General features: G+C 39.2%; 1 protein-coding gene across 2 annotated transcripts in view; it reads left to right on the top strand.

The window, feature by feature from the left end:
* PCSK5 (proprotein convertase subtilisin/kexin type 5) overlaps positions 1 to 25,520 on the top strand; it is a 256,481-nt gene that overhangs the window by 60,761 nt on the left and 170,200 nt on the right. For both annotated transcript variants that reach the window (XM_075021033.1, XM_075021034.1), the window contains exons 4-5: positions 15,590 to 15,733; positions 18,982 to 19,058. In XM_075021033.1, coding sequence (XP_074877134.1) covers positions 15,590 to 15,733; positions 18,982 to 19,058 — 221 coding nt within the window. The remainder of the gene's footprint in view (positions 1 to 15,589; positions 15,734 to 18,981; positions 19,059 to 25,520) is intronic.

Below are 25,520 nucleotides of genomic sequence, written 5' to 3'. Positions count from 1 at the left end.
CAGTAGGGCTTTTTGGAAAATATGCCAATTCGAAGGTGTGGAACAATACAGGCAACATCTGTGCTTGCTCTTTTGCTGTGGAGGTTATAAATTCTGCAGAAAGTTAAATACTGGCTGTTTTAAACTAAACTCATTTGCAGCAAACAGCAGAAATGCATGGCAGTCAGAGGGAGGAAGTGTGCAGGAGGGAGGACCCTCAGCCTCAAGAGGTGCAAGTGTGAATATTTTATGATATTGATAGCACTTTTGTCTTACCCTTTCTATTGCATTAGAGTCCACTAATCCATGAGTAGCATGCCATTTAAGCATATAATTGCCCTGTCTTTATCTATTTTTATGTGAATTCCTAACAGAACAAAGGAAGTTATTTTCAGTTTTGAAAACAATTCACAACTGTATTAAAACCAAGTAGTATAAGCACAGAAGCCTAAGGAGAGGCAGATATAAATATACATAAGAGAGTAAACATTAATTATATAGTGGGGTTTTCCTCTTCTGTGTCTTTCGGATAAGGCAGTTTATTAATAAACAGTAAACTACTACTTGGGAGATAGTGTTTTGGTTTTTATGAATATCAACTCCTGGTTACAAGATCACATTTGGGACCCAGGAATCCCATTTAGTAAAAAGTAAAGACAAGTTAAGCAAAGAAGAAACGTTTCTGAAGTTACAAAGAAGTTGAATAACTTCTCCTTTGTTCAACTTTCATGTACTCTTCTACATCCAGGTTTAATGTTGAATCAGGAGACTTTTTTTTCCTTGCAAGTCTCCTTGTCTGGCTGCAAGTAGGCTGTTGAGGAAAGTTTGTTAAGTGCAAGCGTTCAGACACAGGGTTTGAATGCACTTTATATGATCCCAGCTGCTGAAACACTGAAATCCATATATCCTTGATTGACTAAGTGCCCCATATACATGAATTAAAATGTGGATAGAGGAATTAATTAGAAAGTGTTACAGCCCTTACATCTTCGTAAGGAGTCGGTCTACTTACAGAAAACATGACTCTTGAAAAAATCCCTGAAATCTTGTAGCCCACTGAATTTGTGTCTCAAGATTTCCTCAGAGCTCTCATCTGATGATGAAGTTTCCCAAGACACCAAAGCCAAGCTCGAGGCTCTGTGTGTCACATCCTATGACTTACAGTATCTTTGCCCCCCAGCTTCTTAATCCTGTCCCCATCCCTTGCATCATCTTTTATGACTACCTGAACAGCAGACAAAAAAAAAAAAGGAAGACGGAGCAGAATTAACTTTTCTGACAAGACTGAGAAGTTAGATTGGTTCAGCTTTCTTGAGGATCTTGACACTCAATTAAAGGTGTCTACTCTCTAAGTTTTGATTTCATTATTAGGTGTATTTGCTATCTTCTTATGGTTTTCCTTTTTAAAACATTGTATCCTCCAGTTTCCTACCACTCCAAACTGCTGAACTACCACATAGGAGGATAAAAGTATTGTGAAAGTGAAAGTATTCTTCTATTTTATGTCTTTTGTTTGAAAATGTTCACCCAAACACACCATAACATTGGCCCATTTTTTGCTTAACAAGTTGCATGATACTGACCAGTGAAAGAGAACAAAAATCTGAAAGGTTCCTGTCTTTTAAGCCCAATCACCTTTGGCATGTGGTCTTCTTTCACTATATCTGGCTACTGCTTCTTCTCCAGTATTCAAAAGTTTCAAGTATTGACAACACTGTGTGAGTCAGCTTTGATCTTGTTTGGACCTTCAAACATGCTGGTAGCCTGAGACCATGTTATACATTGTGTAAACTATTACCACTGAAACATTCTGAGGACTAATTCAGTAGATATTCTCAAAGAATGAATCTACAAGGGTGGCCAAAACCACTTTGTAAGCTTGGTTTGTTACTTTGCCAAGCCCTAGAAAAAGTGTTAGATTGCCTCTACATTTGAAAGACTCACAAGATTTATCCCACAATCTAATATGAAAAATAAACCTAAGCCTGAGCCCTGCATGCATCTCTTTTTGCCACTTAACAAGTAGAATTTGTACATATGAGTGCGACTGTGAATGAAACAGAAGTTATGACCCGTGTTGCCTCCAGGCAGGCACTAAGCAGCAGACGTCTCCCAGTGCGGTTGTGTTATATGGGGAAGGACAGGAACAATTCACATCTCTGTATACATGTTTAGATAAAAAAAAATAAAATTGAAGTCATTGCCATTTTTCTTCTAGGCAGTTGTGAATAGGGGTGCTACTAGGAAATTGATTCAAATAAGAAAGTTCAAATTAAAAGTAAAGCATGCAATGACAACATTGAGCAGGTTTCCCCCATTTCTCCTTTCTGTAGCAACCCTGTGATTACAGTCACCCTGCATCAAGTTGTTCATCTGATTCATGTGTTGGTTTGGGGGGAGAGGCAAGGAGAAAAATACAGGGCAGTCAAATAAAATATTTGTTGTGAATAGAAAAGTTCTCACCTAGATGCTTGTTTTGCCTGTTGTATCCATGTTAAATCCTGGCATTCATAAGTCAAGTGATGATAGGTTAACTAAGAGAAAGTGGCTGAACAGGATAAAAAAAAAAAAAAAAAGCTGTTTTGGCTGTTCATAAGAAAAAAAGAGAAATCTTTAATAATAAAGTGGCTACTTGCAACCGTGCTGTTAATGAGATGATATGCAACAAAGTACACAGGCACATGATCAGGTCTCATGTAGCTCACTGGAATTAGGCATCCATCCGAATGCTTTGCAGATCAAGGATAGATTTAAGCATATGCCTAAATTTAAGCTTGTACTTAAAGGTTTTGTTGATTTTTTCCTCCAAACCAACATTAATTGGCTGCTAACTGGCTGAAACTTTGTATTTAAATAAGCCTGTTATTACATTATGATTACTTTTTAGTTGGTTATGTGGATTGTTTTATGTCAAGCCCTAGATCTATACAGGAATTGACCAGGGTGTCTGTAACAAGACTCTGAAATGGATCTTCAGCTAAATCAATACAAAAATCTTAATCTTATTTATTTTATACAGCACCAAGGTTATAAAAACAAAATGAACTTTCTTCTTGCTTTTCTTAGAAATGTTTTTTTCCTTGAAAGATCTTTCTTTCATACAAATAGCAGAGCAACCACATAAACCCATATTTTTCTGTTTTAAAACAATCCATACCTATGCACAGAGATGCTCATCAATTAAAATTTCTAGGTTTTGCTCCAGAAGTAATAAAAAAATTTTTTTTCAAAAATTTTTGTCACCATCTCCTAAATGTAAAGGTCAAAGGGGAAGAAAACTCAAAATATCACCTCATTTTCATGTCGATTCCCTTTTGACATTATTGCTTTGCATACTTAATTGAGTTTTATTCATTGTAATTAATATTTCTGTGCATATTTAGAGCAGAGTTATTCAGGATACACTTATATTTAAAGCAGCATAACTGCAGACACTGAAATGCTCTCTCAAAGTATTTGAAGGCAGTTAAATGGCAGAAAGAAGTTTGTTTCTCCTAGGTCATACTTCTTACTGAGGCTTCTGTGGAGTTCCTGACACAGAGTTGCTTTAGTCTCACAGAAGCCAGCATTAGGATCTGAACTCCTTTGGTTGATTCATTTCACAGATATGCCAGAGGACTGTATGATCATTTCATTTGACCAACAATCAGTGCAACTGGTAATCTGCAATCACAAGCCCAGAATTTCTAATTAAGCTGCAGTAGGTTTTCAGTAAGATATACATATAGTAGCTAAAAGATGGGATTTGTAAGAGTCATATCTATAAGAGCATTGTCTTAATGATTAACTATTAAAAATCTTACACCTTGTAGTTGCATGTTTATCTTGCTCTATACTTACCTTGTTAGGCCATTCTCTACTAGATTAAAGAAATGTTCCCCCTTCAAAAATATCATCTGTGTTGAGTTACTTGCATGCTGCAATCAAGTCATGTCTTCACCCTCTCTCAGATAAAATAAATTCTTTGAGCTTGTTAAGAATCATTGTATATATTGTTTCCAGCACTTGGTTCAGAAAACAAGCAGCAAGGACTCATTGTTCATTTTCCAAGAGCATCCTTTTTGAAACATCAATACTAGGCACGTGCACATATCGTTCCAGGAGTAGTATCATTGCTGTTGTTAAAAAACTGTGTCAACCCACTTTTATTGCTATCCCACTGCTTAACTATCAAAGAAAATACATGGCTTCACAGAGCATCTTCTTGAAGTTGTAGGTGACTCTCTACCTTATATCATAAATCCTTTTCACCATTACTGTGTTTCTGGACACTTACTCATTTTATGCCTCGCACTCTCAGTCCTACGTGCATAATTTTACGTGTGATTTTATATAAAATTATATTACAATCATACCGCTTAAATAAGTTCACCTTCATAAGTGATCCAGATCACTCTCTCTATTGCCATCATTACTTCCCACTCCACTAATTTGTGTCATCAGATTTCAGAGTGTGCTATAGGAGAATGTAATTTCAACTTTCCTGAACTATAAGGAAGCATTGTAGCCTCTAAAGATTTGAGACTTAATAATTGCACATGCTCAATAATGTTTCCTTAAACAAAAAGAGTATCACTATATCTGTTAAGCCATCATAATGGCTTCAAAGTACAAACTGACATGTCAAATCCTCTGTTAGCTTCCTTATGAGTGGCTATGTTATTAAGTGCTTACAAATTCGTACTACATCTCTAATGGCTGCAAAGATCTCATTACAGTTTGTAAGTAAATAAAAATGTTTTTGTAACTGCCCCATGCATTTCCATGATAGAACAGAACAGTTGAAAAAAACCAATCAGTTTACTGGAGGTACATTATATTTCCCTGAGAATTCCTCCTTTTACTTGGAAGATGCTTTTTAGCTTTGCTATGTATTTTTGGCACACATTCATGTTAAAATAGGATTTCCAGTTCAACAGCATAGCCAGTAGGAGAAACAAAACAAACAGGGAAAAGAAGATCCATTTACAGCAGAGATTTGAAAATGGAGAAAGCCAAGAGTCAGAAGACCAATGAACAGGAATCACAGAAGAGATGGATAGAGACTGTAGGAATGACAATGAAGAATGCAGACCACAGAGAGGAGGAGCCACAAAGAGTATTTTTTAGCTGTAGTACCAGGAAAAGCAGTGGACACAGAGGAATTGTCAACAATCATAAAATTAAGAACTCTTACCTTTAGTTTATTTCTGATTGTGTATAGTTTTCCCTTCTGACAATGCTCTGATCACAGCTTTCTTTAGTACTTTCTCTGGGTGTCTCATCTGCTGATTTCCTGGGTGTTTTAAGATACCTGCAAATGCTGAGGCAGTTATCATTAATGGGTATCATTTCAAAGTTGAGACTGCCTTACACGCAGATTCTATATACGCTTGACAGTCATGAATGTGATTTTCTTCCTAGTCCCAGTTAGCCAAATTACATTTTTGAGTCTTTGATGTGTTTATACTGAGGTTGTATATTCTGTCTACAGAAATACTTTCCTCTAGTATAAGTTCAAAATTATGTTCTCAAAACAGTTTGACATATTCAGTTACTTTATTTGCAACTGGGGGAAATTGCTTCATACTACTGCTGCAGCCAACACAATCTAGGTGACTTTAGTGATAAGGTCAGGGTTTAGCAGCAGGTCCATTTAGCAGCAGATCCCCAAGTCCTGTAAAGTCTTGTTACTAGGAAGCTCTATAGACATTGGTCTGTGTCCAGTTTTCCATAAAAAACAGTGTTTGGAAATATATTGGACTTCTTAGTACCTTTCTGCAATATCTATATTTTTCTGAGATAGCTTGAATCATGACATTCTGCTGAGATTTCCTTTAAGACCCTTTGCAATTTTCACAACATTTTTACATTTTTTGCCTATTTTGCACAGTCTTTCATGCACAGCTGTGTCATATGTCTCTGGACTAAGCTTCTTCTGCATTGCAGAAGTACTTTTAACATATAATCAGCTGAGTCAAATTTCCTGAGACAGTAAGAGTAACTCTGTAGTACTTTTTTGCCTTATGCAAAACTTTTGTTTTGTTTTGTTCGTGAATAGCCTTTCCTTTTCCTTCCCAGGTCTCCCTAGATTTCTCTGGGCTAGTTCTCTCATTTTTGCCAGATGATCTCATCTGCACAGTATAACTAGCCACTCCCTCTAGTGGTTTGGCCTTATCTTCCCAGGTTTCTCTTATAATACACAGTGGGCCTTGCATTCATCAACCATAGCACGTTCAAATGGTGAAAAGCCCATTGGTGCCTAGGGCACTTACTTCCCTATCGGCAAACTAAAATAGCAGCCATTCATCTTAGTCTGATCCTGTGCTGTTAATGAATTTTCACAGCATGCATTTCAGTGTTAGATTAAACATTTCTGTAAGGCTGTCTAAGGAGGGTATGGAGTGATTTTTATACTTCTGTCTCAAGAGAATAGTTTCATGAGCTTAAAGTTTGTCCTCTGGCAAGTTATAATCTCCTCTGACATACCAACCAAGCAAATAATGGGACCGAGGGTACAATAACCTGATGGCTTTTTATGGTTCTTAGGGAAAAGGCTTCTAGGTTTCAAGTAGCATAGATGTTTATTGCTGAAGTAAAGGCATTGTGAAACAGTTCCAGCTTCAGGAACTCCACATGCCTACAAGAAAACAGGGAGAAACTCCTTCTCCATTACTAATAATGGAATATGGGGTTGTCATCATATTCTGACCTACATGTGCCCTGCTTTTCCAACCTGCTTTTGTCCCTTGAGGAAGACTAGTGACACGTATCTTTCCTTCAGTCTCCTGAACAAGGCCTGTTGTCTCACATAACTCCCTCTCCTTGTCCCTTTCTCCCTCCTTCTCCCCCCAGGACATCCCACCATTAACACCAGATGTCACCAGGCTATTGCCTCATTGATCAGAGGGACCAGACCACAACATAAAATAGAGAAAAAAGGACTGCAGTATTGCAACAGTCCTTAAAATTTGAGTATGAGCATTCAGAGCCAACATCTCTTCATCTGTTTCCTCACAAGTCCTCTCATTCCTACAAGGTCATAACATTCTTAGAAAAACAAGATTCCTGGTTCATCCTAAATAAGCTCCCTACTCACCCTCCACCCCCAGCATTCCCATAACAGCATATTCTTCTTAAACATAATTTTTCTCTTTTCCCTGTAAAATGAAAAGAGAGGGGAAGGGGGTTTGTGTAAGCCCTGGGCTCCTCCCACTCTCATCAGTCTCTGGGAAGATTAATGATTAATTGAAGCCATCTGCTCAGGACCTTCTCTCCATGTGGTTCAATTCCATCACATATGTTCACACAAAGTCTAAATAAAACCACCTTCCTTTCCCATCCTCCTTAATGACTTGAGATAGAAGTGATGGTCTTTGACATGAAGACAGTTTAAAAAGCAAATTGTGAAGAGCCTGTCTTTAGTAGTGTAGAAAGTATCCTTAGAAACTTATGAAAACTGTTTTAAAACAAGACTTACTATCTCTCTGTCTAATTGGTATCTTAGAAATGACAAAAACATCAAGTCTAGCTTGAGAGAGAGAGAGGGAGAAACTTGGTCTTACTAGGTAACTGTGACTCCATGAACTGATGCATTAGAAAAGAAAAAAAAAAGCATCTTGGGACTCTGTAAAACTGCCCTATTTTTCTTTCTTTTTTGGGACTTAGAGGACGCCAAATAAAAATATGAGGCAAAGGCCACAAAAAATGGTAGAATGGAAAGAATTGTCTCTCTGAGGAATTATTCATCCTTCATGAGTACTGGATCCCCAGGGTTTATGGTGTGCAGCTGAGGCCAGGGAGCAGCTGTTCTTTTCACATATTCTCTCTGATTAATAAAAGAATTGCCATACTTTTTTCCTCCTAGACAGGACTTCAGGCAGGTGAAAATGCATTAACTTCTGATCTACTTTCTTGCTAAGTAGGCTATTTATATAGTAGTGGTAGTATAAGTCATAGCAGTAGCAGCAGCAGTAGTAACAGTCATCATACAGTCATCTTGAGAGAATGCAGCCACATATAGATGTATATTTCCATACATGCTTCTTTCCTTCCTGCATTTCTTAGCAGTAGCCACAGGCTGTGGAAATTATTTCTTTTTTTCCCGTCTTTGTCCTTTACTGTCTCCCCAAGATGTTCTGCATCAGGTTCTTAGCTTTCTTCCAACACTTTCTAGGGGGCAATCTGCCCATACATTGACATATACCTCTCAACATGTGAGCATTGATTCAAGGATATACAAGATGCACCAGGTCTGTAATATGCCATTCATATGGATGATTTTTGCATCCAGGGTAAAATGGACACATTCTAGCTGCCTTTATTTGCTATTTCTTCTTCTTCTTCTTCTCCATCTTCATCTTTCATTTCTTTCTGTATATATATGTATTTTTGCGCTTTGAGATGATGTAGTGGACCTTTTGCATTTCTTGTGAATGCCACTTTTCATATTTGCCCCTTAGTGGAGGTGACAGAACATGCACAATGACCATAAGGCATTTTTAGCTACATTTCTCTCTTTGCCTTTAAGAAGTCTTTTGTGTTGCCGCCACATGGGAAAGAAAAAGGACTAGAGACAGACATCCTAACAGGGCCGCAGGTCATGTCCCATGTAGAAAGAAGAGGTGATATTAAAGGCAGATTATTTCTGTGCCTCTGCAGGTTCCAGAACTTGCAGCTAGGAGAGAAACTTTGCTGTCTGTAGACCTAGAAGCAGGGGGAGTTTCCTGCTCCTAAAGAGGCTGCACTGTCATCAGCCTGTGGAGCATGGACATGCAGGGCTTCCCTAAATTAATTCATGTTTAAGCCAGCACACAGGTTACAGAAAAACAACCAGTATTGACTTGAAAAAAGTGCCAGTGATGGAAAAGTGATGGAATTGTCTTGAATACAAATTTAACACATTATGAATTATTCTATTTTTGGAAAGAATAGCAATGTAATCATAGCCAAAGAATAAGATTTATGAGCTCCTTATTTTTCACTGTAAAACCCCATACATATAGTCTTATAAATTATTTGTGTCTCACTATAGCCATCAGATACTCCTGTGAATACAAGAAGCCCTTTTATATTGATTTCCTGCTCTCCTTCATTGCTTAAACAGGCATAAAATAATGTATGTCTGTGATTGTTCTTATTGGCCTCTAAGTGTATTTTTGTTTGTTAACTTAAAGAATCAATAAAGCTTAAGAATCAAATAACTAAAACCTCTGAAGTTGCACAAGCAATAAATTGGTGTTAAATATTTAATATGGTATGCTCTTGAAATAGTTCTTTTGATACAGACACAGATTAAAAAAAGCAGCAATTCAGTAAAGCATGACTCTAGAAGCCAGATAATATTAATGCAAAAAAAAATTTGTATTTGTGATGAATCAGACTTTATATTATCTGCCTGCTCCTGCAAGAGCTTAAAAATATTGTGTGCAACAATAATCAGGAATTATTTAAAGGTGAAATTCAGAAGAAAATAATTTCTTATGCAGTTAGCAATTGCTGTGTATCATGCACTAAATATCAGTTTATGTCTGAGAAAAATAAAAAAAAAATCTTCAAGTACACCATCTTTTTCTAAAAATCATTCTTTCACGTTCTGTTTATTGTGATGAAAGAATAAAAAAAAATTGAGAAATACTTTATAAAAGAAACATTATTTTAATAGTCTTCTTAAAAAATGTAGCTTTCAAGTGCTTACTCTAGAGAAGCCAGAAAATAATTTCAGTAGATCACATTAGCTTTATAGGTTATGATGCTCTTCAAAGCCTGATGTTGTGATTTCTATTACATTACATGAGACATTTGAATAAGGAGCCTACCTTTCCAACTCTCCTGATTACCTCCCTGCTTTACTTCTTTCATTCCACTTTAAAACTGGATCACATCAAAAGCATAAAGAAAAGAGATTATTTCTCTTTTCTTTTGCAGGAAAAGAGAGAACAATTGGCAAGTTTTAACTTAGAACACTGCACGAAACTGTACCCCAGAAAGCTGAATGTAGCATCAGGTTGTCTTTTCTACTAAGGTTAAAAGTTGATAAACTTTGCTGCCTGTCCATTTGCCTGGACCAGCTAAGAGTGCCAAATGCCCCACAGTACATTCCCATCACAGAACATGTAGATGGTCTCTTTTTTCTGATAACTCCACAAAATGCCTGGATCCATTCCTTGCCCCTGTTTGTCCCCCTTCTCCCTGCTGGTGTTGATCAAGGTCAATGCATAGGCCCTTGACTGTCCTTCTTCCTCTATGTGCGATGTTCTACGACTTCTCCTGTCCACAGGTTAGTAGCTGACAAAACCCCCTGATGTACAGAATGTGACTAGTCAGCTTGTTTCTGTCTGTGCCACAGACCATTTAGTTACTACTCTAATGAAACCAGAAAGACTGTAACACTCATCTTGTTCTTGTTCTTGTTCTTGTTCTTGTTCTTGTTCTTGTTCTTGTTCTTCTTCTTCTTCTTCTTCTTCTTCTTCTTCTTCTTCTCCTTCTTCTTCTTCTTCTTCTTCTCCTTCTCCTTCTCCTTCTTCTTCTTCTTCTCAATACTAAAAGAGTCTATGTTCTCTAATCTCTGACTAGGGACTAGTATTTCAGAGCTTTCCTGGGTTCAGGAGCATATGTAATGTTCCACTAAATGAGATCCAAGACCTGCCAACTCACAATTGGTCTTTAAAATTGTGTCATTCTGATTATCATGTTTCTCTATATCCCATTAGATATTGACAAAATCTTGTCAAAGAACATCTTGTGACTCAAAAACTACAGGAAACCAATGCAAGGTACCTCATGAAGACTTACAGAGGGCACAATATGCCATTTCTGAGAGACTGCATGTTACAGGGTTAGAAACTTCTGTTTCTAGTCTGTTTTTATAGACTAACAGGCGTTGCAAAAGGCAAAACAAAATTTTATAGTCATTGTTCTTTTAATTTGATTTTAATCTTTGGAATTCCAAAAGATTTTGACCATTAATATGATTCTTGATTTCTCAGTTTAACTGTTCAATTTTGTTATTGATCCCTACACCAAACCTCTGATGACAAAAATTACTGCAGCAGACAAGAAACATTAAGATAATGATAATGATCATAAGCTAGTTTTTAGAGAGAATTTCACAAAATAGCTAAGAGAATCCAGGCTTATGTCTGATACTGAAAGCATTATGCAAGCATCAAAAAAGAAAACCTTTCTAACGTTATGTCTGCTTGTTAATTGCACAAAGGCAGGCTTCCAAATTGTCCGTCCAAAGATCTCTAAGTGATTCTTTTGTCTTTATGCTCATAAGCATTTAAGTATGAGAAAAGTTCAGTATCTGAAATTTTTCTTACTATAGCCCTCTTCCTTCCTACATGTACTTCAAGAGTCTCTCAACCTTGCAGATGGTTTCTATTAAATAGTAATGGTGGTATCATTAACAATTTCCAATTAAACAGTCCAAAGAAAAACATCATCTTTGAATGCCTTTTAAAAATCTTAGTAAAAATTATTCTATGTTACTGCGTGAGAGGTTTTTTGTTGCTTTTGATGGTATCCTTCGGGCAATAGATTAAAACAACAGATGTTGAAATAGTGCTGGCTTACTGCAGTTGTCTAGTCATGGTACCAATGTAGGAAACTTCTGAATTACTTTATCTGCTTGGAGAGGGGGGAAATTATGTAGACTAACCTATTTCATACTATTCCCTTTAAAATTCAAAAAACAACAGTTCAAAGATTAACATATCTAATAAAAACTTGCAAGCATACAGGTTTTGTGCGTTATCATGACAAAGTTTGGTTTTATTGTAAAAAGGTAACAGGAAAAATAGATTGAAAATGAGCTACAAAATTCAGTACTTGCCCATTGTTATAAAATTCAATCACTCTTGTTCCCATAATTTTTATTATAATGGCAGATGGTTTATTATTTTTTATTTGGGTAACACTGTAAATTAAAAAAGTGCTTCCAAATTAATTAAAAAACTGCCCTCTGCTAAGAAGCTGACAATGTAATTTGGATACGTGGTAAAGAAGCAACACATGGTTAAAGGAAAATTATAGAAAGGAACCCAGTAGCGGAAAATTCCTTACAAGAAATGTTTTTGAAGGAAAGAGGAATTTAAAGGGTGTCGTGGTTTAACCCTGGCTAGCAACTAACGACCACACAGCCACTCGCTCACTCCATGCCAGTGGGATGGAGGAGAGAATCAAGAGTGAAAGTGAGAAAACTCATGGGTTTAGAGAAAGGCAGTTTAATAGGTAAAGCAAAAGCTGCATACAAAAGCACAGCAAAACACGAAATTCATTCACCACTTCCCACCGGCGGGCAGGAGGTGTTCAGCCATCTCCAGGAAAGCAGGGCTCCATCACGTGTGACGGTTAGTTGGGAAGACAAACACCATCACTCTGAACATCCCCCCCCTTCCTTATTCTTATTCCCACTTTATATGCTGAGCATGACATCATATGGTCTGGAATATCCCTTTGGTCAGTTGGGGTCAGCTGTCCCAGCTGTGTCCCCTCCCAACTTCTTGTGCCCCCCCAGCCTTCTCACTGGTGGGGTGGGGTGAGAAGCAGAAAAGACCTTCACTCTGTGTAAGCACTGCTCAGCAGTAATGAAAAAATCCCTGAATTATCAACACTGTTTTCAGCACAAATCTAAAACGCAGCCCTGTACTAGCTACTATGAAGAAAATTAACTCTATCCCAGCCAAAACCAGCACAAAGGAACAGGAAAGAGTGTAAGTGAAACCAAGTAATAGACGGCATCTTAGATGCTGTTCAGTGTGGAACAGCATATCTATACCATATTATGTAGTATTTGAAGAGTAATTGCACTCCAAGACTTAAAGTGTTCTTGATAAAAGCCAAGTCAGACTGCTGTGAGAGAAAAGTGCACAATCTGATTAATCTGGAGAAAATCAGACACTAATCTGGGGGAAGATATAGTTTGTGGTTAACATAGAAGAATCTGAGATCAGATGTTGAACCAAAAAAAACTGGAATTTAAGTGGTAAAAGATAGTATTGGAAGAGAAGAACAAGGCTAGGTAGCAGGGATAGAAGAGCATAGATAAAGAATTGAGAGCAGGAAGATGAGTATAGAGGTAAAATGAAAACAAAGATGCTATTTTTAATAGAATTTTAGAATAAGTTATATATTGTAACCGTAAGAACCCAACCCTTCATCTGCTGTTGAACTACTCCCACTTGGATGCTTCTTTGCTGCCTTTGCATTTTGTATCCATATGTTACATATGCTGTGATCCAAAGTTATAAGTGGGCACGCAGTTATGCCTGCTTTACCCCTGGAATTTATTTTATGCAGAAAGATTTTGTTTAGACTAGCTTTCTGCCCAGTCTTGGAGCAGAGCAAGATAATTTGAGTATCAATTTGACCTGGCATGTCTCTTGGCAGAAACATCAGAGCATGCGGTAAAGCAAGAGATGTCTCTTGTCTTGTGTTTGTCCACATATGTGTAGCAAAGCAGCTGATGAATTAGCCCCCTTCAGCCACCACCACAAAAGTGGAAGTTCAGGTGAGGTAAGTGAGGGCAACTGACTGTGCTAACATCATTAAGGGAAAAAACAAGTGATCTTTTGGCAGAGAGCCAAAGAGCTTGCAAGGGAATGGGTATTAAAACCCCATATGCTTCCTCAGCCTGAGTAGTTTGACTGGCATGGAAGCAAAACATCCCCTAGGAAGAGAGGACAAGACAGTCAGCAAAGCAGCCAAAGGGTCATTGGGCATTTCAGAGAAGGGGATAAAGGGACAGTGTAATAGCCCAGTAAATTTGACTGGAGGTCAGAGCCAGGAATCCTGATTGCCCATTGCAGCTCTCTCTTGGGTTTACTCTGTGGCTGGAGGCTGGTGCTTCCACCTTTTTGTCTCCCTGTCTTCACATCAGCAAAATGTGAATGATGATATTAATAGCTTTTGCAGGTATTTTCTGATGCTTAATTCAGTAACACTTCTGAAAAATGCAAAAGCACCTGGAAACATTACATACTTCTAGTCCCCTTGTTTGTACATTAGGAAGCCTCATGTGTACAGCCATTCCGTTCAGTGTACACATGGCTAGTTTAGATTGTAATTAATTTCATAAAGCCAGCAGCGTGAGCATTTCCAAGCAATACACAGAACAAAAACATTAAGCCTGCCCTATACATTCTTTGGAACTGGTCCCTGAAGTCCTTCAAGCTCCTTTGTGTGCAGATGGATAGACACACAGAGAGAAACAAATATTTGCAGACACAGGGGAAAGACTGTGAGAGAGACTTTATACTATACATATATATAGTGCCTAATAATAGAATCTTGCTTTAGTAATGGCACATGACCACTCTTAAATCCTCTGGTTTGTGTATAACAGTACAGGGCAGTAAACTGGAGAAAAAGGAGAAAAATTACAGTTTAATAGTAATCTGATGTCAGTTTGCACCCAGTATGGCTAACAGTTCTTCAGTGTGCTTACATTCAGGAGGAGAGGGATGGACTAAGTCAAGGCAAAGTGCATCCTTCTGAATATATTTATACTCCTTACAAATTGTAGAGTGCCAAAACACAAGGCTGAAGTGGGGACATGAGGCAGTGGGGCGGGGAATGAGGTGGAGCATACTTGTGTGGCCATTGTAGCTATGATACAAGTTTCTTTTTTAATTCCGTTTTTCTTCCTCTCCCCCTTTGCTTTTTCCCTTCCCTGCACCCACTCTTTTTAAATTATTTTTCGCTGTTACTCTGTCTGAGCCTGGAGGAGCTGGAGGAAAGCAGTGCAGTTAAGGGGCTCATTGAACTCACTTCACAGGGGAGGGCTCTGCATGTGGGTTAGAGTCACTAATGGGGCATACAAATACCCAAGGGTCATGTCTCATTGCGATGGCAAGCCAGATCTCTTCACATGATCTGGGTGCATTCGTGTCAAGGAAGAGGCTTTCAGTTTTAATGTACCGTAAACTTTCTTTCTCCACCACACTGGAGTTGGTTGCTCTGAAAGCTGTATCCCAGGCTGCTCTCGATCTAAGTATCTACAATTCATCAGACACCCAAAGCTGCAAGTTTTTCAGGGTGTCGTTTTGGATACAGGTTCTTAACTGCTGCTCATCTCCTGCTGATATTGCACAAAACCTGCCAAAAGCCTTCTTTTGTAGATAGAAATGAATCTGGATTAGTTTCCAGACATTCTGTCAAGAAATTGTACAGCACATAAGCTCCAAAAAGCAAGGTTTTTTCCATGACCATTTCTGTACAGGCATTTGTCTACTTTTATCCACATATGGTTTGTTTTTCTGAAAAAATTCAAATAATTCAAATGTACATTTCAAATGAGCACGCTTAACAGCTAGGAATAGTTGCTTTGTTTTACACATGGCTTCTAGTGGTTCAGTATGACTGGATGCTTCCCTCTTCTATTGCTTAGCATGAAGAGTAATCAGAAAGAGAAATAAGCAGGACTAGCAATTTTCATTTAATTTGGCATTTCTTTTTAAATTATTTTCTGTCTAAATGAAGATGTTGATCTTGTATAGTTGCTGTTCCAAGCAATATGCTCATGTGCTGATTTAAATGGTAATGTTAATGGAAGTAGGATAATATCTCAGCTGCACACTGCTCACTAATCTGCAACATCCAACATCTTTATCTCCTCTTCTCTCCCCAGCACTGCAGTGATAACACCCACCACTGCCAATCAGATATGAATATAGTAGGTGCTTGGAAGAGAGGTTACACTGGAAAGAATGTTGTGGTCACCATCCTGGATGACGGCATCGAAAGAAACCATCCAGACTTGATGCAGAATTATGTGAGTGTCCACAGGAGTCCAGATTTGCTGCTTTATTATTACCCCAAATAAATTTGCTGCTCCTGGAAAGATGGAGGGAGGGAGGAGGGAAGGAAGAAGAATCATATGAGGGTTTCCTCAAATGTTAACACCAATGGCAGGAAGGAAGACAGCTTTTGGTAATCTGTATCGTTTTAGTTAAGACTATGTTCTGTCTGAATATATTTAATATCTGGATGCCTCTTGTAGCTGAATCCTGAATTTCTGAAGGATTGGAACCAATCATCGGATGCTTTTTCTCTTTTCTGTAATTATTTTGCTTAATATCCTCACACTCTCAGAACTTAGAAATGCAATACACTGCTTATCAGTTAATGCGTGCAGCTGAAGTCCATTTTTGGCCAATATATTTAGCTAGCAAGACAGTAGCTTTTCTCAAAGACTGTAATTTTAGGCATATCCTTCCATGTATTTATTTTTAAAGCTATTTATCTTACTGCTAAAAATAATATTAAAGGAGAAAGACATGACTTGTTATGATTCACTCGGTTAAAAACAGGTGTAGAATATTTTGGGTTTCTTCTAGTAGATCTCTCTTAATAGAGCTGTGTCCTTTGTTTTCTGTGTCCTATGTCTCATGTTGCCTCAGGAGGTTTCTGTTTGCTTGGGGTTCATCACATTTAAATGATTGGTTTAATATACCTTGGAGGGTTGTATAACATGAGGAGAAGCTCCTTCTCTAGTGGGTGACTTCTTGTGTTAGTGTCAGAGCTTGAAGCTGTTCAGAGCATCCGGGCCACACTTTGCTGGAATGATTAGTCCTGTGCTTTGGGAGTAGGCATTACCTGAAAGGACATGACCTTGAGGAACTTAAGATTTCTCTGAAATAAAGTGTGCAAGGTGTACATTCACATAAGGTAAGAAAACAAACAAATATGTTTGGATTGAGCTGGACTGGTGAATATAACCAGCCCAAGGCATGCATATACCTTTAGTCCCATTACAGACATATCTTGTAAAAGAGGCCTGAACACAAGCTTTTTCCCAGTGAGCTTATCATCTTGACAGCACATTGAAGAGATGAAGGTGACAAAAACATCTTTAACAACCCATCAAAAGCTACAGTTGTGTCCACAGTTTAAAGCCGTGTATTTTAAATTAGCCATACTTATATCTATATCCTTCCTCATGCTGCGTGTGGAACTGTTGCGGTAACAAAGCACCACAAGGCCGCTCGCTCACTTCTACCGCCTCCAGCCCTGGTGCAATGGGGAGGAGAAAATGCAATGAAAAGCTCGTGGGTCGAGACAAGGACAGGGAGGTATCACACACCACTTATGGTCACAGGCAAAAACCAGACTCAACTTGGGGAAAAAACAAAATCAATTTAATTTGCTACAAATCAAAACAAAACAAGGATACTGAGAAGGAAAACCAAACCTTGGAACACCTTCCCCCCACTTCTCCCTCCTTCCCGGCTCAACCCCACTCCCGTTTCTCTCTCCCTCCCCCCCACCAGCGCAGGGGGATGGGGAATGGGGGCTGGGGTCAGTTCATCACACCTTGTCTCTGCCGCTCCTTCCTCCTCAGGGGGAGGACTCCTCACTCTTCCCCTGCTCCAACGTGGGGTCCCTCCCACAGGAGACAGTCCTCCATGAACTTCTCTGGCATGGGTCCTTCCCACAGGCTGCAGTTCTTCACGAACTGCTCCAGCATGGGTCGTTTCTGCGGGTCGATCTTCAGGCACAGACTGCTCCAGCACGGGCTCTCCCACAGAGTCACGGCCATCTTGGGGGCATCCCCCCACTCCGGCGTGGGCTCCTTTCTCCCCGGGCTGCAGGTGGGCACCTGCTCCCCGGCTCCCCTCCGTGGGCTGGGGGACACAGCCTGCCGTCTCACCAGGGCTGCAGGGGCATCCCCTCCTCCCCCGCTCCTCCTCCCCTCCTGCCGCACTGACCTCGGTGTCTGCAGAGGGGTTCCTCTCACATCCCGATCCCCCCACTCACGGCAGGTTCCCCCTCTTAAACCTGTTCTCGCAGAGGCGCAACCACCATCGCTGATGGGCTCATCCTGGGCAGAGGTGGGTCTGACCTGGAGCCGGGGAAGCTTCCAGCAGCTTCTCACAGGAACCATCCCTGCAGCCTCTCCCCCGCTACCAAAACCCTGCCAAATAAACCCGAAACAGGAACTCAGCTTTGAAATACATGGGGAGGACTGCACAAGCACAAGTGACAGGCAGTTGCCCTATTTGTTAATGTATGCTTGATCCTAATGCATGCCACATCTTTCATTTTAATCTCTTAAGTTATTTAAACAAACCAAATATAATTCCACCTCCTCAGTGAATGACCCGGATTGTATCATATGTCACCTCATCTCAGTACTGTCCTTCCACTGAATTTAAAGCAGCTATTTATTCCCTTACCACCTCCTCTCTCCCTTTCCTCACACCAACAAGGAGTTCCCCCAAAGCAATACACATTGCTTGTTTGATGACAAATGCCTTCTATATGTCAGATTATTGCTGGTGTGGCTACAAACAGGAATATTTGAGGTGGATGTGGTAACTGGTTTTGAACAAAGAAGAGATTAAAAAGAGCTGCTTGCCATGTCAACACACCACATGCTACCACATCGATTAATGGGAGCCATACAAACCAGCAGCTATTTACTCTATAAAACTATTTTCAGCTGTAAGAATCCTGGTAAATGTGAATTATGGAACAAAAATAGGGAGATATCTTGCAAATAATTGAAACAGTTATACTCCCAGGGAAAAAGGGAATGCAGTTTCTGTTGCATTTCAAGATGTATTTTTATAACAATATTCTTAAAATTATATTATTCTTATTCCTTGAAGCTATGGCTGAAATTTCAGTCATCATTGTGCAGATAATTTCTTGAATCTTGAAACATTTAGCAAAATCCCAATTTTGAGAATGAACTTTCTTAACTTCTAGAAGTTTCTTAGAAGAAATGTAGTCTTCTGGTTAAATGAAACACCACCTCCTATTTCCTCTCTGACACTGGAACTGTGCTTTTTCAGAGCATTTGTTATCCTTCCCCTTTTTCCAAAAATAAAATAAAATATGTAAATCCCATAATTATTAAATATATAGTTCTTTTCTAAAACATGCAATCATCATAAAACCACAGGAATGTTAGTTAACCTAATTACTTTCTTGTAGGAACCTGCTGTAGAAGTATAGGCCACATGAGTCAATAGCTAATTAATGAGAAGTTGGTTTTATTTCTCCTGTTCACTACAGGATTCACAGGCCAGTTTTGATGTCAATGGAAATGATTTTGACCCTATGCCTCGATATGATGCCAGCAACGAGAACAAGTAAGGCACTGTGACTTTTATGACATCTTTAATCTAGTTCATCAAGCAGAAAGTACCAGTTCTTCTGTGAAAGTCTAGGAAACTTGGTTCCTCATAAAGCAGTGTGATTTGCATTTAAATCTTTGTGAAATACGTATTTATGTCTCTCTCATGCACACGGCATGACACTTAGTCTTTGAATGCATTTGGAGCCATCCGAAAACACATAAAAATTAGTTTGAGAGTTCTGGGCACATGAAATGAATCATTTTCAATCCTTTTGGGATGTGGAATATAAGGGGTGACTCTTACTTTTCTCAGATATCATCTCATTGAGTTATTGGGGGGTTATTATGTGTGACAGCTGTCTTGGCTTCTGACTCTCTTGGACTTTACAAACTTTGTGTATTGAAGAAATAGACAAGTTAATGGATTTTTTTTTTTCCCCTGTAATAATGTCTCTTAAAGTGATGGAGACTTAACGTGTGGAGGTTTGATGGAAACCTTATAGACCCAAAGCGGCAATTCTGCTGGATTATAATATCTGTGTCACATGACTGGTTGGATATATTTCCATGAATGACCTATTTCTCCTTCAGAGCTCAGCTTCCTGGTATTTGTCATTCCAACTCTGCTCTTTGGATATGCTGTGTTGAAGGCTGGGGGAGATACTGGGAGGGACACCCCACCTCATGAAGCAGGCCACCTTTGTGCTCCCATGGGTATTTGAGGGTAGTTAGTTGTTCGTAACATTTTTTTAACCAGGTACTTGGCAGAAAGAAATATCTTTCTGTGGAATTGCATGAATTAGAGGCAGGAGACTCCTACTAGTTGTCAACATGCTGACTGCATTTTGTTTTCTAGAGGTTTTTTTATTTGTTGTGGAAAACATTTAGTATTTGCCTGAAGAAGAAAGACTACAAGAGGTGAAACTTTGCCCTTTACACAACTGAAATGCTTTTGGCTTTGTGTAGTCTCTTCCCTACAATCCTACAAACTTTCTCCAGAAGAGTGTAGCAGGTACGAGCTGGGAGTCAGCAACAAAACTTAACATTGGTTTGACTGGAGAAACCAGCTGGAGCAACCCTGGATCACACTTTGATGCGAGAATCCTCTCCTGGTCAACACCTTCTTCATAACAGCAGGGAACCACGTATGGACAGGGTGAAGAACAGGGCCTCATTACTCATAGCTTCCTGTTATGTATAGATCCACTCATCTTACAGTGACTATCAAGGAGCTGTCATAGCTACTTTCAGCTATAGGGTGAAATAACTGTGAAAACTGAGGTGAATTCTGCCAAGTACTTGCTTGGTCAGTCAGCCTGATCCTGCCTGGTAGGGCAAGATCAGAAATATGTAAGGATTTAGCTCTTAGAAGCTATATAAATAAATGTACATACACACACAGCCACATCTTAGTGGTGATGACTAGAAATACTGTTTACCATAGAAACGTATTATGTTGGTTTTAATTTGAATAATAATAATAGTTTATTTATTTAGGACCGCAATCTTGGCATATATTCTCATTCAATTGTTCTTATTTGATACAGTTTACATGCTGCCAAATATTTTTGTCTAGAAACAACTACATGCAAGAGCCGTTTCTTTCCTTTTTTCCCCTTAGGCATATCTCTCTCATCCTATTTTCAAACAGAAGCTCAGTTTACTGAATCTTATCTGCCTCTTCTTCACTAGAAATCTCCTAAAGCAAGAGTACCATGAGAGAATAAAAAGAGAAATTTAGTAAAACCCTTTATTTTGAAATGTGTAAACATTCTACATGTGCAGACTACTTTAAGTTTAAGCAAAAAGAAAACACTGATGTGGAATAAAAGGTAGCTGCGTTGCCTCAGTTAAGTTAGTGAAAAGGTGAGGATTTCAAAGCTAGATGCTTGTATGGAAAATGCTAATACTACACTGAACTTGTTAGAAGATATCCTCAAGATACACGTTCATTGAAACAGAAGAATGAATATAAATCTATCAATTCTTACTCTTTCCAAAGCCTTATATTTGTCTTATAATGGAGGAATTTCATGTGCCATTGTTAGCTCAGTTTTAGAAGTGTCCTGTCACTGGTGTACAAAGGTCAGAATCAGCAAATATGCTATAAATTTTTGGCAGCTAATAAAAGAAATCTTTGGTTTGGCTTATGAGAGGTCTCAGGACTACAAGCAAGGTTTATAAATATGCTAGTTACCTGAAAACAGAGTAGGAACATAGGAACATAAATTGTTTACAGCCCAGATTATGTAGGCATTGTCACTCAGCATGCTGCAACAACTAATTTGCATGACAGACCACTTCGTCAGCAGCTCTAGCTTTGAACTAGGTGTCTATACTATAGCCCTGTACAAAGTGTTGGAAGAGCAAAACTGTGGCTGCATGATCACCACAAAAGGGTAGTCAGCCCCACTCCTTACCTCATGTTTGCTCTTTCTCACTTTTCCCAGCCTTTGCGCAGCTCTCCAGAGTGAATTACACTGAAAGCTGCGCTGCCAACAGCAATAACAAATTGCATTTTCAGCCAGGTTGGGCAGGTACCTCATTCAGCTCAGCCTGAGGTCAGAGCAGAGCGAGACAGGCACAAGTGGGGAAGATGGAGCATGGCCTGAACCTCTCACTGGCAATGCCAGTTTCAGTGAACTGAGGTGACTGTATGACAATGCCCCAAGTGCCTACAACTATTGTCCACAAAACCGAGTGTGATGGACAGGCAGTTGCCAGCAGTGGCCTCCAAGGAGTTTTGAGAAAAGATGTGACAGTCAGCCTGGCCCTTTGAAAATACTCCTCAACTGAGCTGCCAGTTTGCATCACAGCATGTCCCTCTCTCCTGTTGTCCACCACCCCCTATCCCCACACACACTTCAGGTACACATCCAGTCTTATCTGGGTGAAGATGCTCCTGTCCTTGGAGTTGGGGCATGGTGTGGGTACACTTGGAGGCCTCACAGTTTAGGTGCACTTTCAGGGATTCACCCTTTTTGGTGCTGCAAGGAGCCATGTACCTCCACCTGTGAATCACAGCTGAATCTTTTTCTTTGGCTGGGTACTGAAATCATCACTTTCTTACAAAGCATGTCCAGAGAAGGCAGGCTGCTTTCTGTTTTGTTGCTAGTTAGAGTTTTATATGGGATATAAAACTGGACCAGTTTGTTTGTCTCCTAGGGCTGGGGGATTTGAGTTTTCATACCCTGCCTTCCTGGTGAATACTCTCACTGCCCAACCCATAAGGTCCTGCTGTGAGATGTGGTGGTGGGAGGGCAGATACTGTGCTGTACTGAGCTTCATCAGTGTTATCAGGAGGTATTAGCATCAGTGTAGAGTCAGCTTTTGGACACAGAGGATACAGGAAGCATGCTTTCAGTGTAAGATTACTTGGCAGCCTAACCTCTGCTTAGAGGCTTGGTATTTCCAGTTAGCAGATACACTGAGCCTGGTAAGCACCACTTAAGCACCTTCAACATTTGGGGCTGTCACCCTTTCTTTCCTAGTTCCCACTGGGTTCAACAAGAATTAAATGACTATGTAGGTACTGAAAAGCACTGCTAGTAGCCTGTCTGTATTTTTATATGTCTAAAATATCTTCAGAAATTTGGGCGGGAATTCTGATTATCCAGCATACTTGGTCATTTGGCACTAGATACTCAAGCTGTGCCTGGAAGTTGAGGTAACCACAACCAGGGAACATTCTGAAAGCCATGATTTGCAAAGACTTCATAATGCACAAGATTAGTTTGGTTGATTCCTGCTTCCTGCTATAGCAACTGGACAACATTGTGTAATGGTGATGTGTGTCGTCCAGTGAAGGTGGGATGTACAAATGCACCATTGCTTTGTGTAATGATCTAGTTTATTCTGCCTCATTTTATAACCCAACCTTAAGGGCTGGAATGATAAAAAGAATTGCTGTAAAAATAAGCAGGTGTCTCTGGGCACTTTTGCACGCAGCTGTGAAACATCAGGGTATGTGGTCTGTTTGCTAGCTTTTCACTTTTAATTAGTAGTGAAGGCTTTCTTTTGCTGAGGCTTATTGGTGAGGAAAAAGGAATGAGAAAAAATTTACTGGGGGGGTTGTGAAGTGACTGTAGATAACTAGTGGCACTTTCTGAAATTATATTTTTGAAGTTTTACATTAAATCTTCTATTAGCTAAGGAGAATTAGGGAGTAGAAAGAAACACTAGGCTAATCTTTCAAGGCTTGTAGTCAAAATCAGGGTGGGACCATAGTTTCTTTAACTACTATGGTATGTAGGAGTCCTGCCAGAAGTTTACTTTGGTTTCTACAAATTGGCAGCAAATCACGAAGCTTGTAAATGGTACAGACCTATCCTAGAGCTTCCTTTTGCTCAGAGGCTAAAGACAGCAGTCAGCTGTGGATGAAGTAATTCTTGCTATGCAAAGCATCTTGTTTTGGTTTACAGCTGAGTACTGCTGCTTTATTCTTTTTCTGTTATTCCACCATTACCTGTAAACATCTGTATTGAAACAACTAGGCATTATTAGACACAGATCCTTAGACAGAATGCAGATGAGATCACTGAAATGGTACTCTACCCATCGTATAGCCTCAGAAATAAAACAGAAATGTTCATAGTATTAAAACGTTTTGCTATTTTGACCAAACAAAAATATGTTTTTCCGTTTCATGAGAAATTTCTTGGAGATGATATTTCAGAGCTTAGGTCTTATTCTGCTGACAGGTACTTTTATAAAACAGAGGACCTTGACTTTAATGCAATTCTTATTAAACTTATGTACGAAAAAGTAAAAGTAATCTGTTGTTTCTGTTTTGGAGATACTGAGTCACCCTTTGGATGCCTCTTCAACATTTTTCAATGATGCATCCCACTACATAAATAACTTATTTAAATAACCTTCTAAATTATTTTTTAATGAATGTAAGATTTTTGGGAGACAACAATTTTTGCTGTTCAAAAATCATAAACACAAGCTACTTATGTCTAAACTTTACAATATCTGGACAGCTTTACATCTTTTCTCACAACAGCAAAAAAGTTAGAGTTTCAGTCCTGCTTGATCCAACATACTGACATTGTTTTTCTGTGTCATCCATTCCAATTCATTATTACTTTCCTTTGTCAGTCACATTACTGTAGATGCTCAATAAAATGCCAAAGGCTTAATTTTCTTCCAAGAGTGACAAGCTGCTAGTTTATACTGTCTGCTTATGTTGAAGACCTGTAGTATGTTCTGAGTCATTTAATCAGAATGGTTGCTAGATATTGACAAGCAGATCAGCTTCTGTTGCCTCCTGGATGGTCAACAAAGTAAAATTAAAAAGCTTCATTGACTGCTGTGACACCATTCAGAGCAGATATCTGAAGAACTGAGCACAGTCAAACATGGGGAGCCTGAAGTGTCTCATTGCTGGCTTGAAAGATCATATCAAAAAGGTTCCCACTGCAGCAGTGTGATAGAAAGGAGTGATGACAATTGGGTATATCTGTCTATGTAGTTTATGCATTTTCATTGCCAGTATGCACCTGTTGATATTGCTTTGAAATTGGCTGTATCGTGTGCTGCAGACAAAACTGAAGGGAAGACAAGATGTACTGAGAAGCACTGCTGCACCTTCCTGTGCTTTATCTTTTGTGTAAAAAACAATTCTGCTGTCAGATGGCTAATCACAACAGAAAAAGACCTTGGCGATTTTTTAGACTAGTGACTACTTTTTGTGCTTGTGCCTGCTCAGAGCTTTCAAACAGGACCGAACTGAAGATCCTAAGGCTCACACCTGCAGGGAGGACCTGGGAAAGCCAGCGATTAAGCTGTGGAAGGAGGCTGGAGATAAGCTGGAGCAAGATATCAGCTCTCAGGAAAAGGTTTTTTTCAGAGGGAATCTCCATTGTATCTGCTCTTTTTCTGTACGCTGACTTTTCATCTTGATTTTCTCCACCCTCTAGAGGCTTAACACCCAAAGGATTCAGTGATGGTGTCATCTGGCAGAGTGTGGTCTGTCCGATGCCAGTGAAGCATCTCTGATAGCAGATAAATCTTCTTTAACAGGAAGGTAAATTAGAGTAGAGAATTAACTGAATATGTGTATGCATTTCAGATCAATAAATCAAATGCTTGCACTGAGTGTGGTATTGTTAATTCCAGGTACCAATGACTGAATGTCAGGTGTGTAGTGTGTCTCAGTGTCACTGCAAATTTAGTGGATTTTGGTTAGGATTGTTAGGTTACTGCAGATTTTGGATTGTTTTCTCTGAACTGGTGAAATGTTAATTTATGAAAACCAGGGTCTGAACCAAACAGTCAGAGGTTGTTGGTATAGAAGCTGCAGCCAGAGATTGCAATCCTGATTTTTTGTGTTTTGGTTCTATTCAGATTATAAACTCATTGCCTTTATGTCCATATCCTATTGTGCTTCAGTTTTAGCAGATGTTAATAATGAAGTAGGGTTCAGTGTGTCAGTGTCAGCTTACAGTGAGATTGCCACATTTTACAAGGA

This window comes from Buteo buteo, chromosome Z (genome assembly GCF_964188355.1).
Source record: "Buteo buteo chromosome Z, bButBut1.hap1.1, whole genome shotgun sequence".
Taxonomy (NCBI): domain Eukaryota; kingdom Metazoa; phylum Chordata; class Aves; order Accipitriformes; family Accipitridae; genus Buteo; species Buteo buteo.
Note: the sequence above shows the minus strand (reverse complement) of the source record. Positions and strands in the feature narration are given on the sequence as shown.